At 37.9% G+C, this 16752-nt stretch overlaps 1 protein-coding gene across 39 annotated transcripts in view; it reads left to right on the forward strand.

Annotated features, from left to right (window-relative positions):
* The window catches only part of CLHC1 (clathrin heavy chain linker domain containing 1), a 43310-nt gene that overhangs the window by 448 nt on the left and 26110 nt on the right, over positions 1-16752 (forward strand). For 2 of the 39 annotated variants that reach the window (XM_081589555.1, XM_081589569.1), the window contains exons 1-9: positions 18-74; positions 311-395; positions 2905-3163; positions 7437-7624; positions 11708-11841; positions 12191-12392; positions 12508-12620; positions 13006-13090; positions 15784-15890. In XM_081589555.1, coding sequence (XP_081445681.1) covers positions 2987-3163; positions 7437-7624; positions 11708-11841; positions 12191-12392; positions 12508-12620; positions 13006-13090; positions 15784-15890 — 1006 coding nt within the window. In that variant the 5' untranslated portion in view covers positions 18-74; positions 311-395; positions 2905-2986. Of the gene's footprint in view, positions 1-17; positions 75-299; positions 845-2904; positions 3164-7436; positions 7625-10155; positions 11842-12190; positions 12393-12507; positions 12621-13005; positions 13091-15783; positions 15891-16752 lie in introns of those variants that run through there. The other 37 variants (XM_081589552.1, XM_081589568.1, XM_081589561.1 and 34 more) reach the window with 27 other exon arrangements.

Here is a 16752-nt window from a genome sequence, read left to right on the forward strand (position 1 = left end):
CCGCCTCCTAGGCGGCCACACCAAGTGCCTGAGCACTGTCGCAGCGGCTGTCCAGCCACATGCCAGACCAGGTCGTGACCTCATTTCTCCTCCCTCTAGCTTAGCGTATTTCTCACTTTATCCTCCAGAGCGTTCTCGAAATAACAGATTTAAGCAACTTAAAAATGTCTTTAAAAGACTTTCCCCCTGTAGTTGACGTGGCTAAGAGGGCCTTTAAAAGGGGGTGGAGTTAAAGGGGCTTCATGAGGAAAAGGGAGGAAATGGCAGTGTCTTCTGGGAATTGTAGTTTCCACTGCTTTCTTTTCGGCAGGACTACTTGTCCCAAGATGCAGTTTCGCACCTCCCGGCTCCCTAGTTACTATCGCCTAGCGGTGAGTTTGGAGAAAGAGATTAAGGTGAGGAGGAAGAGGCAAGCGCAGTAATGGTTTCGGGGAGATAGAAACGGGTCAGAAGTGACTAGGAGGGAAGGTTAAGAGGCTGGAGAAGAGCAGGGGAACCAAAAGTGTCGTCACCCACTAACAGAGGCGGTGAGGGTCGGAGGATCAGCGATCTACCACCGGAAGCTCCCAGGGCCTTCAAGGGAAGGGCCTTCCGGTGGCCAGCTCCAGGCAACCAGAAAAATAGGTTGTGTCCTCAACCCTTTAGGCTCTCCTAGTTTGAGGAAGAGCCTGTCTTGTATGTCACTGCTGCTGCTGCTGCTAAGTCGCTTCAGTCGTGTCCGACTCTATGCGACCCCATAGATGGCATCCCACCAGGCTCCGCCGTCCCGGGGATTCTCCAGGCAAGAACACTGGAGTGGGTTGCCACTGCCTTCTCCATGAATGTCACTACGCAGTGTGAAAAGGTTTAGTATGTTAAAAAGTCTCAGGAGTTTTCAGATTTTCAAATGAAGTCATATGGAAAAGAAACCCGATGGAAGTTTATTTACTGCAGGATTTCCAAGTTTGGACGTTAGGAGTTGTGAAAGTCCTAAGAGGAAGTTTTTGGAGTGTGTGTAGGGTGCTCTCCTGGCAAAGCAGACGGGTTAGCGAGCTAAACCTTTGCTACGCGTTTGTGCTTAGTCCTGTCCCGACTCTTTGCGACCCTATATGCCAAGCCGGCCAGGGCCCTCTGTCCATGGAATTTTTCAGGTCAAAAATAATAGAATGGGTTGCCATTTCCTTCTCCAGGCGATCTTCCCACCCAGGGGTCAAACCCAGGTCTCCTGCAGTGCAGGTGGTTTCTTTACCTGCTGAGCCGTATGGGCCATGGCCTTTTGCTATATGTACCCTCCTAATGTTTTTATCTCTCTGCTGTTCTCTGCTTCCCCATCCCCAAATTTAGGCTTCTTAATTTTCTCTGTCCCCAGTCGTCTTCTAACCCACCTTCACTTTTGCTGCCAAAGTATTCTAAAAAGTTAAAAATGATTATGTCATTATGCTATTTCACCTTCAAGATAAAACCCAAATTCCTTAGTGTGATAGTGAACCTCTGCCTTCCTTAGAGCCTAATCTGCCAAAGCCATTACTTGCTTTACACTTTATTAACATTGAGCTAATTGAAGTTCCTGACATGTCTTTCCTACTTTGGCACTTCTGAGGAATCCATTTCTTCTCTCTGGTACACTCTTCATCCCATATTCTGCCAATTAAGCTCCACTTTTACAACAAAATTCCTTGAAAGCTGTTTATACTCATTGTCTGTTTAATTCTTTTCCTTCCGTTGACTGAACCCACTCCTGGAGACAGGCTTTTTGTCTCCCCTCCTATTCCAGCTGAATTAACTGTGGGAATAATCTCTGTGTTGCTAAATTCAGTATCCATTTAATCTTCTTTGACCTGTCAGCAGTGTTTGACACAGTGGATCATGCCTTTCCTCTTTGAAACACTTTCTTCACCTGATTGACTTCCAGACTGTTTTGCTACTTCCTCCTCATCTACCAGACCTCTAAGCTTTGAAGTGCCCCCAAGGCCCCGTCCTTGGATATCTGCTTTGCTTACATTTCCCAGATCTTTTTCCATTCTGTCTCATAACTTTTAAATATCATTTATATGCAGATGACTTATAAACCTCTTTCTCACTGGAACTACTCACGTGAACTCCAGCTTCACATACTAGCTGTCGATTCATCATCTCTAACAGGCAGGCCCAAACTCCTGATCTTATGAAATTGATCTTCCCATCTCATAGAAGGCAATTCCATCTTTTCAGTTGCTGAAGCCAGAAACTTTATGGTCATCCTTGACTGTTCTCTCAAAGCCACATTGTACCCCTCAACAAATCTTTGGTTTTATTTTTGATATATGCACCGAATACTTCTCATGGCTTTGCTGTTACCACTGTTTCAGGCCACCGTTATCTTTTGCCTGGGCTATTGTAGTAGCTTCCCAGTAATTCTGACTTCAACCCTTGTCTTCACAGGACAGCAAGAGCAATTCTTTGAAAATGTAAGTCAGCTGTCAGTCTTCTGCACACAGTCCTCCAGTAGCTTCTTATCTCAGTCAGAGTTAAGCCTAAGTTCCTATAAGCAAGGCTATCACTCCCACACCAGAATGACTGGAGGCCACAATATTTGACCTTGTTTGTTTCATCAGGATGTTTTCAAACTAGTTTTCCCACATGAAGCAAATAAAATGCTAATTAAACTTCTGTTAGAAAATGTTAAGTTAAACAAACCATTTGATCTTATGATATAAATGCTTCTTTAGTAAGAAAAGAGGTTTTTATTGTCTGGTGTTTGGTATTTCTATCCCAGAGGTATAGTATAGCACATGACAGTAGAATTTGTAAGACCTGTTCACTCATAGGTTGAAATATTTATTTCATGAGATCCATGAGATTTTTTTTCTGAAACATTTTATTTAGATCCATATTTGACCTAATTTATGTAAAGATTTAGATTAATTGATTTTTTTTTTCTTTCAGGCTTATCAAAGTTTTGGCTTTGTTGCAAAAGCAAATCAAGACTTAACTTTTCTCTGGTGAACAGGTGTATAGATTGTGACGTATGTCCGTCCAAGAAATAAATAAGCATGTGGTTCTCCCTCCTATCATTAGTAGAAGTGACAAGGAATTTTTGGAAAGAATGCAAAGATACATAATTACAGAAACTGAAAGAGTGTGCTGTAATGAGGAAGGACCTGCTGATGAATATTACATCATATACCGAAATGTTTTTGATAAGGTATCGTAATGCTCTAAGACAGTGGAGTTTTTATGTGGTAGAAATGGTCCATCCTGACAATAATATTCATACCTTAGTAGCACCACTGCTTGTTTGACTACTTCTATGTACCAGTTTTGAGAAATTTGTCCAGTTTGTCAGAGATGAATGTGGAAAATGCTATGCTGGATTTATATTACTAGACAGTTAATGACTGTTTCAGTTATCATAGCTTAAGTGCAGGCCATCAGTTTTTGAGCTACAACCTACCTGTGCCTTCAAACATCATTTTGACCTTCCATCTTAAATTATTATCCAATTTGTTAGGAATTGGGCTGTAGCCAGAACGTGGTGATTCTTCGTTTTGGGTTGGTTTGTGTTGTCATTAAAATCTTAGTTTAAATTTGATCTATAATATTGAATTGAGACCCCTTGTAGATTAGAGGTCTAGATAGGCACAGTAAACAAGCAGTTGGTGCATGCATGCTCAGTTGCTTCAGTCGTGTCCAACTCTTGGTGACCCCATGGACTGTAGCCCGACAGGCTGCTCTGTCTATAGAATTATCCTGGCAAGAATACTGGAATGGGTTGCCATTTCCTCCTCCAGGGGATCTTCCAGACCTGAAAAACAGAGGTTAGAAAATGCTGCAGTTTTAGCTAACATTTGATTTTGCTTTTTAAGATTTTAGAAAAACCATCTTTTCTTTATAAACAATTGCAATATGGCCACCAATCTTCATTTTTTTTAACCTCACTTTTTCTTTTTCACCTGTCTTGGAAGATGCCCTGACAGTAAAATAAGTGAAATTAGCATCCTTTCCTCCTTACCTGGAAGAAATACTTACTTATGTTAAGACTTCTGTAAACTATTTGTCTCTGAGTTAAACAGCCATAGGCAAATAGAAGAACTCTGTTTTGTTTAATTTTTAAGCATTATACACTGAGTCTTATTTCTCCTCTAAAATAAAAATAAAATGCCTCACTCTAAGGAAAAGTAAGCATAAAGTAGTCATAGCTACCTAAAAGCGGAATTAAGAAAATTGATGCCTATCCACTGGGCTTCCCCAGTAGCTCAGTTGGTAAGGAATCTGTCTGCAATGCAGGAGACCCTGGTTACTGGTTAGATTCCTGGGTTGGGACGATTCGTTGGGGAAGGGATAGGCTACCTAATCCAGTATTCCTGGGCTTCCCTTGTGGCTCAGCTGGTAAAGAATCTGCCTGCAATGTGGGAGACCTGGGTCCTGGGTTCAATCCCAAGGTTGGGAAGATCCCCTGGAGAAGAGAAAGGCTACCCACTCCAGTATTCTGGCTTGGAGAATCCCATGGACTGTATAGTCCATGGGGTCACAGAGTCGGACACAACTGAGCGACTTTTACCTCACTTCACTTCACTTCACTTGCATATCCATAAAAGTATAAAATGGAAAAAAGAGTCTTTTCTTCCTTTAAAGTCATTAGAAAATCTGTCTTTAAGAACTGGTTCATTGGCAGGTTAGCATCATTTTATAAATTGTTATTATCAATGAAATTGTTTTGGTGTTTTAGTCATTAAGGGATGTTTATAGATAGTGTACTGAATAAATATCAGAAATCATGCTGAGACTCTACTTGTGTGAAATCAGCAAAGGAAAGTTATAACTGTAACATAATGCTAACACTTGTCACAAATTTTCATACATGAAGAGCCCTCTGCTTTAAATTATTATAGTTATGGTGAGGTCATTTTGGAGGAGGTGTTGGTAAATTTAATTCCTAGAAAAAAGACAGGAGATTAAACAAAAGGTGATTTCTGTATCTTTAGTCCTTTTCTCCCTACCCCCCCAAGATTTCCATTCGAACTATTTGTACATTATACAGTTATACATTGTACATTGTGAAGAATCCTATTCTTCAAAACTAAGAGGGGATCTGAAGTAGAAATCCTGTGGTACGTAGAGAAACCTTTCTTCTAGCTTCTCAATAAAATAATCTGCCTTTCCATTTTCATGTTATTCTAGCACATTTGGTTGTTAATAAACTGTTAATGTCTGCCTTCTCTAACCTTCCCTCTCTCTTGGAAGGGTCTAGTTTGGCAAAAGATGAAAGTACCAACTTGCATCTCTGAGTGCTTAGCACCAGAGAACAAGTACCAAATTCTGTTTAAAATCAGAGGTAGAGGGTTTGACCTAGAGAACCATGCCTGAATCAAAGCAAGGAGACCTGAGGCTTGTGTAACAAGAATTGAGAGTAGGTTGCAGAGAGAGCCAAGGACTTAATAAGCAAAGAAGATCAAGGCTAGGAAGAGTGAGTTTCAGGAGATATGGGTGAATTACAGAGGCAGCGGGACTCTGGAAAGTGACTGGCCTTTTGTGTTCCTCGTGGTGTTTTATGCAAATAGTGTGTGTCCTGTGTGTAGAGCCGAGGTGAAATGAGTGCCATCCTTTTCTCCCTCATAGTTCTGCACCTGGGAAATACGGCTCTGTTTTGGAGGAGTTAAGGGAAGCCTTAATATGGAGACTGAAACTTGAATGCCTAGAGGTCAGGAAGGTCATATGAGAGTTAAGTGGACTGGCTTTAAGAGAATAAGGACTCATGGGGACTGTGGTGAAATGAAGAATAAATCCAATTTAAAGCTCCAGCTGACTACTGCCATTAAAGGAATGGGAGTTCCATGTTGGTAGATTCTTCAGAGTTTTCAGGAGAAGCTAAAAATACGGGCTTTGGGTGAAATTTCCTAAATTTTAAAATATTTTGCTGGCCAACCAAAACTGTTCTACCTCTAGCATACCAGTTTGCCTCCTTTACTCTAATGCATTTTCTCTGCATTCGTAAGAATTCATATGAGTCTTTCTGAAATCTCTTTCTTCTAGTAAACCCATGGGAGCTGATCATAATGTTACAAGTCCGTTTTCTATCCATTAACATACCTGAGTTGTCTTGGATTGTTGCAGCACATCATAGAGACTTGTGGAGTGGAGGATAGCAGGGAACAGTGAAGTGTTTAGTTTGAAAGACCACAAATGAATAGTCTCCATTTTATTGAAAATTGCTAGGCAGCAGTCTTGATTTTGGTGGATGAGTAGTTTGGGCATGTCAGAAAGATGACCAATATCTCCCACTCAGAAATCCTCTCCTGGTGCTTGTCATTGATCAATTATCTCCTTATACCTTTTTTTTTTTTTTTGCCATACCACTTTTGGGATCTCAGTTCCCCTACCCAGAACTGAACCTTGGCCACAGCAGTGAAAGCACAAGTCCTAACCACTTGGCCAATGGTGAACTCCCCTCCTTATACCATTTCTTGATAGACCAGATGTCTTTCTGCATTATTTTTTTTCCAGGTATTTTCTAGCTGTAGTGGAGTATACTATAGGCTAGATATGTAGCAGGGGTAGAAAGTGTAATTGTATCTTTCAGAGGAAATTGTGGATTGGTCACATTTATTCCTTATATCACTTGACACCTTCTGAAATTCTCATGAGTTGGCAACCATAGATTATTTTTAATGTTTTTGTTTTTTAACTTCTTTAAAGTGTTTCATAGTTATTATTGCTTTTTCATTTGGGTAATGCCTACACAAGGTTAACCAGAGAAAAAGAAAGAAAAATAAAGTAAAAAACCAATAAGCAGAGTATACAGTGAAGTCAAATCCTTCTCATTTTAGAACCTACTTACCCTTTCTTTCTCTATAGTTTTCTTCTTTCCTCCCCTGTAGGTTTCTATTTTCTTCCGTTATGGTTCCAGAGATATTATGTACATAAACATCATTTTAAACCATGAATATAAGATGTGAAGGGTTTTCTACAATTGTATTCAATGTCTTGGGGATAGAAATGCAATTTGGTAATTGAGATTATTGATCAACAGGAGCAGATGGGTTAGAAAAACAGGGAGATGAAGGGAGTCCAGGATTTTAAGGTCTGAATGAAGTTAGAGACTAGATTTGGAGATGGTGAGGGATGATATGTAATTGTATTTAAGAGATCCAGAGTTGGGATAATTAGACCTGGTATTGGTTTTAACTGACCTCATATAATGTATGTGTTAATTCCTGAGTAGAGCAAAAAATGTTTCTTTCTCATATTTAAGCTCACAGAATTGCAATGATTCACAAAGATCATATATTCAGTAACCATGAACTGTCTTTAATATCCAGGCATATTGCATATAAGTGCAAGCTCAAATTTGTAAAATTTTAGATTTCTAATTGCCCATCATTTCATTAAAAAAAATTATAATGCTATTTGCAAGGCTTTTGATCTATAGTCTTCTAGAAAAAAATTCAGTACCATAGACAGAAAAAATCATGTTTCAGGTAATAGAATATGTCACTGCATACAAATCCATTCTTACTTCAATCAAAAAAGAATACGACACATTTATTGAGACGATAAAGAAAAGCCAAAGAACTGCATTTTATCTTCATGGAAAACTTAAAGTTTTGGCAGGAGAGCCCACAGCATTGGTATATCACAGGAAAAGAATAGCCCAACTTCAAGCAAAGTAAGTATATTCGTAAGTAGCCCCAAAGGTGATAATTGCTACTTGGTTTTATTAACTAGCCATTGTAACTATAACCAGTGATTCTTAGTCATCTTCAACTTTGATTTTACTTTAAAGCCATGTTTTTATGTTACCCTTCCTATTGAAATTACTGTATTTTTACTTGAAAAATAATATTAATTCAGTTTGAGAATTTTACAATATCTCTTAGGATAATTGGAGGCACATTGTAGTATCGTAAAAATGAAGGATGCAGATAATTGCTCCAGGTAATTTCTTGCATGGAAGGTTTAATGGTACAATTTCATGATTACTATCTGAAATAGAGCACTTAATCTTGTGATGCACAAAGGTAAGTAATCTACTGGGAGAGGATAAAACTCTCACTCTTGTTGAACAGTCTCAGATTTTCAGTGTTCCATTTGGTAATTGATGGGTAAATTGTTCTTATACATAATTTCAAGTCAACTCGAAAATTATGTGAAACTTGACCTCCACTTTTGGTAATGTAGGTGGCTAGATGTTGGGATCACTTCTTGTTGGGACAAAATGCTACATAAAATAGCAAAAAAAAAAAAAACATTGTTTTTTCAAAAGGGACAGGAGGCTGATAAGATAGTAACAGAAATATAGGGCAAAATCAGAAGACAAAAGATAAAGGAGCACTAAAGCTTCTTTAACCCTGAAAGCATTTATTAAAACTTGTGACCATGAGCTTTAGTTTTACTGTGGCACAGAGGTATAAAAGACAGAGCCTGGTATCTGTCTGCCCAAGGGTTGTAGTCTACTGGGAAATCTTCCCCATGTAAAGCTGGGATGATTACGGGCTACACCCTGAAGAGTGAACAAGAGGTAAATTGCTCCACTTTTGGGGACTGCATGGAAAATTGCCTTCTGCTTATCAGACTGCTAACAGATTCAGGGCCTATTTTTGGAGTGATGAAGTGTTCAGGAGCTAAAAACGGTAGTATTTGCATAGCACTTTGAATATGCTAAAATTTACTGAATTGAACATTTTAAAAGGATGAATTTTAAGGTACACAAACTATATATCAATAAAGCTACTATAAAAAAGTCTTGGAGGATAGAGTGAAAAAGTTATTATGTCTAATCATAACTCAAAGAGAAGAGAATATGAGACAGAGACAGTGTTTGAAAAGAAAAATGGCTGAGAGTTTTCTAGAATTAGTGAAAGATATCAATTCACAGATTCTGGAAGACCAAAGAATCCCATTGTAAGTAATAAATGCTCAGCTAGATTAATTGTACTGAAATTGTCAAGGATGAGGAGATCATAAAAGTAGCTATAGAAAGGAACAACTGGATACCTTCTAATCTGTGTTATAGCATGTGTTGGAGCTTAATTCCTTTTTATGGCTGAATAATATTCCATTGTATGTATATACCATATTTCATCTACTTATCTGTTGATGGATACTTGAGTTTTTTCCACCTTAGACTATTGTGACTTGTGCCACCATGAACATTCTTGTACAAGAATCGGTTGAGTCCCTGCTTTCAATTTTTTCGAAAGTCCATTTACTTTTAACATGTCTTTCTTTCTAAAGCACAACTATTAATATTTGGATGAAAACCAGTGCATTCATTTTATCTCCACAGCCCCTCTTTCATAAATACTGAAAGCTCTTACTCTGAGCTGTCTGTAGTTACCAAGAATGCTGTATAATAATGAGACTGGATAGCAATTATTTACTGACAAATTTGTTTTTACTGTCTGAGCCACCAGGGAAGCCCTGACAAACTTGTTTTTAATTGCCAAAAACCCTGTAACATTTATGTATCCAGCTGATTTTAATCTATTATTTCCTCCCTGGGCCAAAATATTAGTGATAAGCCAGGAAGTAAATTTCAAATAATGGTTTAAAGAAGTTTTTATCTACTTCCTGGTTTTTAAAATTACCATTTGTGGATGAACTCAGTTTTATCTCAGAGTGCTGTCAGTAGCACAGGATCAAAATTAATGGAGTAGGCTAAATAATGGTCCCCAAAGAAATAGGTTCTAATCCTGAGACCTGGCAATGTTACTTTATTTAGTAAAAGGGTCTTTGCAGATATAATTACATTAATGTAATTAAGGATTACATTAAGGATCTTGCCCTAAGGAAATTATATTGGATTATCCCATCACAGGTGTCCTTATAACAGAGTGGTAGAGGGAGCATTGACACAGGAACAAGGGGAGAAGGTATCATGACCTCGAAGGTAGAGACTGAAGTATGCAGCCACTGAAGGCCAGTCGCCTGCCCTCAAAAGTTGGAAGAGGCAAAGAATTGATTCTCCCCTAGAGCTTCTAGAGGAAGCATGAACTCAAAATAACAAATTTTGACCCAGTGATACTATTAGGTTGGTGCAAAAGTAATTGGTTTTTGCATTGTTGAAATTTGCCATTTGATATTGGAATACATTCTTAAATAAATGTGGTTATGTTACACATCATTTTAACGTGCATTTCTCGCTTTGCGTTTTTTTGCTAATGACATTGCTTGCTGTTTATTTTATATTTATTTTAGACCATGGAAATGATTTTAGACAAAAAATTCAAGCGATTTTCTTACTTGAGTTCAAAATCGGTCATAAAACAGTGGAGACAACTCACAACATCAATGCATTTGGCCCAGGATGCACTAACAAACATACAGTGCAGTGGTGGTTCAAGAAGTTTTTGCAAAGGAGATGAGAGCCTTGAAGATGAGGAGCATGGTGGCCAGCCATTGGAAGTTGACAAGGACCAATTGAGAGCCTTCTTTGAAGCTGACCTCATGAACAGCTACATGAGAAGTTGCCAAAGAACTCAACATTGATCACTCTATGGTTGTTGGGCATTTGAAGCAAATTGGAAAGGTGAAAAAACTTGATAAGTGGATGCCTCATGAGTTGACCGAAAATCAAAAAAATCATCCTTTTAAAGTGTCTTCTCTTATTCTCTACAACAATGGACCATTTTTTGATTGGATTGTGATGTGTGACAAAAAGTGGATTTTATTAATATATGACACATGGCAATGACCGGCTCAGTGGTTGGCCCAAGAAGCTCCAAAGCACTTGCCAAAGCCAAACTTGCACCAAAAAGGTCGTGGTCACTGTTTGGTGGTCTGCTGCCTGTCTGACCCACTACAGCTTTCTGAATCCCAGCGAAACCATTACATCTGAGAAGTGTGCTCAGCAAATCCATGAGATGCACCAAAACCTGCAATGGCTGAAGCCGGCATTGGTCAACAGAAAGGGCCCGATTCTTCTCCACAACAATGTCTGACTGTACATCACACAACCAGCACTTCAAAAGTTAAAGGAATTGGGCTACAAAATTTTGCCTCATCCGCCATATTCACCTGACCTCTCACCAACCAACTACCACTTCTTCAAGCATCTCAGCACCTTTTTGCAGGGAAAATGCTTCCCCAACCAGTAGGATGCAGAAAATGCTTTCCAAGAGTTCAGTGAATCCCAAAACACAGATTTTTACACTACAGGAATAAACGAACATTTCTCATTGACAAAAATGTGTTGATTGTAATTGGTTCCTATTTTGATTAACAGAGATGTGTTTGAGCCTAGTTGTAATGATTTAAAATTCACGGTCTGAAACAGCAATTACATTTACACCAACCTAATAATATTGGACTTCTGTTCTCCAGAACTATGAAAGAACAGATTTCTGTTGTTTTAAGCCACCAAGTTTTGGTATTTTGTTATAGCAGCCACAGGAAACTAATATGATTACTTAACAAAAATGATTTTTAAATTGCAAAGGTAATTTTCAACCAAAGGGAATGGACTTAGTACTTTGTGGCCAGATTATTCTATTTAACATTTAAAAATTTCTAGTAAGGTTACAAATCATAGTCAGTCTAAGATTTTATTGATGCTTTGAAAGAGAATGGTTTCTCACTTATGAGGTTAATTAACTTCTTAGGCATTGTTTTGTAAACTTTCACCCACATTCATAATGGTACAAAATGATAATTAGCCAAATTAAAGTAATAATTTAACCTGTTTTACTTTGAATGGTATGATTAAATAATTAGTTGAAAGAAACATGAAAAAAGCCTTTCTGATTTACAGGATGGGACTTATTGAAAATAATTCCTCAAAGATTCAATTGCAGATAAATGAAATGAAACAAGTCAGGGCAAAGTATGACACAAAAGAAGAGCAATATTGTATTTTCTGCAAAGATCCTTCAAAACCTATTCCAGGTACAGTATTTTGTTTAAAATATTTGTGAGAAATTCCAATTGTTTCCTTAGCATGTGGAATCTTCCCAGACCAGGGATCAAACCTGTGTCCCTCACATTACCTGGCAGATTCTTAACCATTGGACCACAGTGAAGTCCCTTCATTAAGTCTTCAGTGATGATTTGTTTAAAACTGCCAGCCATTTAGAAATGTATGCTAATGTTCAATAATCTACAAGTTCATGCTGCCATCTTTTATTTCTTAACATAGTCAACCATCTGACCTATTTTGTTAATACTAAGACTTATTCTTTGAGCACAAGCGTCCCACACATGGCTTGTCTTGTTTGATTTGTTCCCTTTCCCTTAGGCATGACTCTCCAAGAATCTGTCAGTTTAGATGCTCTTACTAAATACTTGAAACATCTTGAAGGTAAATACGCAGAAATTGAAGAACTTATGTCCAAAAAATACGTACCCATTCAGAGGAAGGCAGATTTAGATGAGGAAATGACTGTGGTATTAGAACGGCGAGATTCAGCTGAAAATCTGAACAATGAGTTACAGTTTAGGTATGAAAGTTGCATCTATGTTTTAAAAGTTTGAAGCGTTTATTTGTGTTGATTTTAATACTCCACTATTTGATTTTAGGTTCAGTATGTCATTAATGTTTTTTTATCTTTATAGTCATCAAAGATTGCAGGTTATTTCACAAGCACTTACTTTGTGGGTAAAATCTGACAAGAGCAGATCATTTCAAGATGTCGTGGAGAACATTCAGAAAAGTAAAGATTTACATGGTAAATGATCTGTATTTTTTAAGTATCATAAATAATGGAAAACATTTTGTTTCCCCTTGAAAACTAAAGAATCGGGATTTTCCTAGGCTGAGTTTTAAAAATGTAAAAATGTACTTACTTTTGTTAGGGCTTCTGGTACCCTATGGGCTTCTTCCTTCAGCAGCTGGCAGATAATCTGTAAAGAGTAAACTTGGTTAGCCAGGGAGAGAATACCTGAAAATGTACCTGAAAGTAAGGAAGCAAGGGGTAGGGAGGCCATTCAGTTTAGGAAGAGGTTGTTACTATTAGAACTATAGCATTAGGTTGTTGGTATTAAACATTTATGTTTGTTGTTTTTATTAATTGATAACCTTAAATCATCTGATGATACCATTAATATTTATAGATAAACAAGGCATTGTTGAAGAACTACTTGAAGAAGACCCAAGCAAGGCAAAAGAAACTGAAGTTTTGCTGTACTTCATTGAAAGGCAAATATTTAAAAAGCTTTGATCTTCCTTAAGATATTATAGCATTTATTTAATACTTAATTAAATGCTTACTCAATATTTAGCATTTTTTAGCATCTTTTTGTAAATATTAGCATCTTTTTGAGCTGCAGTCTCTAGCTTTTGAATTTTTAAAATGCTACTCTAGTAGACAAATTAGAAAATAAACTAGAATTTTTAGAATATAGATTCTTTATGAAAATAAATACCAGATTGATGGTCTCAGAGATTTTATGGAAGATACAGCTGGACTATAGTGTTAAGTTTTATTTAAATTTTTCTTGTATTCCCTAACCATTGACCTGATCTTACAAAATGTTTTTGAGAACATCTTCTTTTATTTGTTTATTTATTTTTGCCTGTGTTAGTTAGGTGTTTGTTGCTGTGTGTGGGCTTTCTCTAGTGCAGAGAGCTGGGGCTACTCTTCGTTGTGATGCATGGGCTTCTCATTCTCGTGGCTTCTCTTGTGCAGTGCAGGCTCTAGGGCACTTGGGCTTTGAGCACTTGCACTTCAGCAGTTCTGGCGTGTGGGCCTAGTTGGCCGATGTTTGTTCCTCCTAGATCAGGGATCGAACTCATGTCCCCTACGTTGGCAGGTGGATTCTTTTTTTTTTTTCTTTACAATATTGTATTTGTTTTGCCATACATTGACATGAATCCGCCATGGGTATACATGTGTTCCCCTTCCAGAACCCCCCTCCCACCTCCCTCCCCACCCCATCCCTCTGGGTCATCCCAGTGCATCAGCCCCAAGCACCCTGTATCATGCATTGAACCTGGACTGGCGATTCATTTCACATATGATAATTTACATGCTTGAGTGCCATTCTCCTATGTCATCCTGCCCTTGCCCTCTCCCATAGAGTCCAAAAGGCTGTTCTATACAACTGTGTCTCTTTTGCTGTCTTGCATACTGAGTTATCTTTACCAACTTTCTAAATTCCATATATATGTGTTAGTATGCTTTATTGGTGTTTTTCTTTCTGGCTTACTTCACTCTGTATAATAGGCTTCAGTTTCATCCACCTCATTAGAACTGATTCGAATGTATTCTTTTTAATGGCTGAGTAATATTCCATTGTGTATATGTACCACAGCTTCCTCATCCATTCGTCTGCTGATGGACATCTAGGTTGCTTCCATGTCCTGGCTATTGTAAACAGTGCTGCGATGAACATTGGGGTACACGTGTCTCTTTCAGTCCTGGTTTCCTCAGTGTTTATGCCCAGCAGTGGGATTTCTGGGTCATATGGCAGTTCTATTTCCAATTTTTTGAGGAATCTCCACACTGTTCTCCATAGTGGCTGTACTAGTTTGCATTCCCATGGCAGGTGGATTCTTAACCACTGGACCACCAGGAACATCTTCTTGAATCAGATTATCCAAGCCAACTTAGTCCTTCTTTTCCTCATTTGTATCCTATGACATATTAGGAAGGCATATTTCTGTCTAATATGTATTAAATTATTATATATAGTGTATAGTAAAGGCTTAAAGAGATCTTTTTTCTTTTTTTTTTAATTTTTAAATTGGAGGATGATTGCTTTACAATGTTGTGTTGGTTTCTGCCATAAAACAGCATGAATCAGCCATAAATATATGTTTGTACCCTCCCTCTTGAGTCTCCTTCCCACCCCCATAAGACTTTATTCTTTAAGAGCTTAATTCATAGGCTATGAGGCCAATCTGTAATGAACATACGTAATATTCCTTGTCTTCTATGTTAAACAGTTTTCTCTTGTTGATTTGCTTGTTGATATGATATAAAGAAGGGGTAAAGATCATTTTGAGGGGCCCCAAAGCCTGGATTATTTCCTCATACTCTATGCTTCTCTAAGTCTACCAGCTTCAGATATGACAGAAAAACCCTGAGGATAAAAGTTTTATGTATTTTGCTTATTATTACTTTGATGTTTTTCCTCCTCTGAGGTTCCACATTCATTTGCAACACTCTTTAAATCCTGTTTGGCATAGTTTTATTAATAGTGAGGTAAGGGTTGAGCTGGAGACATTGTGCCCTAGGAAGACGAGTAGAAGCTTAAGTTATCTGAACTACTATCTTTTCTTCTTTCATTTAGTCTCACATTCAGTTGGGAGTCTGATTACTGGCGGAACAACTTACGCTTCTGAATACCAAGGACTCCTCTTGATTTTCAGCTTTGGCAGCCTTTGAGTTCAATTAATTAATATTTACCCTACATTGAGCCTCTAAGCAGATTGCCCTTCTTTCCCCTGGTTCCCCTTTTCTTCTGGAAACGATATGAGAGAAAAAAAAAAAATCTGAGCTCATTATAAATTCAGTGAAGTTCTTTCCATTTCCTATGTACTGTAAGAATACGGTACATAATCAGGTTCAAGTCACCTGGCAGGTGAGAATCTTCTTCTGAAGCTACAAAAAATAATATTAGGGAAGGGAGTGAAAGTACTATAAGAATAAGGTATATAATCAGGTTCAAGTCACCTGGCAGGTGAGAATCTTCTACTGAAGCTACAAAAAATAATATTAGGGAAGGGAGTTAAAGAATATCTTAGAGAGTGAATGGATCTAGTCGTAGTTTATTAGAGGTGCTTTTTTGTATTACTATACTACTATGTTTAATTTGTATTAGACATTTCTAATCAGTTTTCTTTACTTTTTTTGTGTACTGTTATATAATGAAATGCAATGACTGTAGGTTCAATGAATTAATCTCACTTGGGGAATATGAAAAGGCAGTTTATTTTGCAGTGAATGGTCCTAGAAGAATACTTCAAAACACTGGGACAGTGAATAAACTTAAGGGTAAGCATTTCTCTCTGAATCTTACATACATATGCTAATTATACTTTTTTTTCCCCCTGATAGAATGGGATGAGTATTGAACTGGGAAATTAAGATCTAGGCTTCAGCCCTATATCTGTCATTTACTCAGTTTCCTTACCTATAACATTAAGGAGTTTGATTAGGTTTTCCAAATTAAGTTACGAAATATTTCAAGTGTACAGAAAAGTATGAATAACAGCAAAGATTGAGGGCCGGAGGAGAAGGGGGCAACAGAGGATGAGATGGTTGCATGGCATCACCAACTCAATGGACATGAGTGTGAGCAAACTCAGGGAAATAGCAAAGGGCAAGGAAGCCTGACGTGCTGCAGTTCATGGGGTCACAAAGAGTCAGAAACAGCTTAGCGACTGAACAATAACAATTCACTATCAAGCTTTAAAATGTTAATATTTTGTCAGGTTTGCTCCACTTCCTTTAAAAGCAGTTTTGTTGTAGCAAGACATACAATAAATTGTACATTGTTAAAATACACAGTTTGTTAGCTTTTGACATATGTATCCTCCAAAAGTTCCCTCTTTGTCCTCAACGATCCCTCTCTATATCAAATCCCTTAACGATTATACAGTGGAAGTGACAAATAGATTCAAGGAATTAGATCTGACAGAGTGCCTGAAGAACTATGGATGGAGGTTCGTGACATTGTGCAGGAGGCAGTGATCAAGACCATCCCCAAGAAAAAGAAATGCAAAAAGGCAAAATGGTTGTCTGAGGTGGCCTTACAAATAGCTGAGAAAAGAAAAGACGCTAAAGGCAAAGGAGAAAAGGAAAGACATATCGACTTGAATGCAGAGTTCCAAAGAATAGCAAGGAGAGATAAGAA

Source organism: Giraffa tippelskirchi, chromosome 4 (assembly GCF_054371585.1).
Source record: "Giraffa tippelskirchi isolate mGirTip1 chromosome 4, T2T-mGirTip1v1.2.pri, whole genome shotgun sequence".
NCBI lineage: Eukaryota > Metazoa > Chordata > Mammalia > Artiodactyla > Giraffidae > Giraffa > Giraffa tippelskirchi.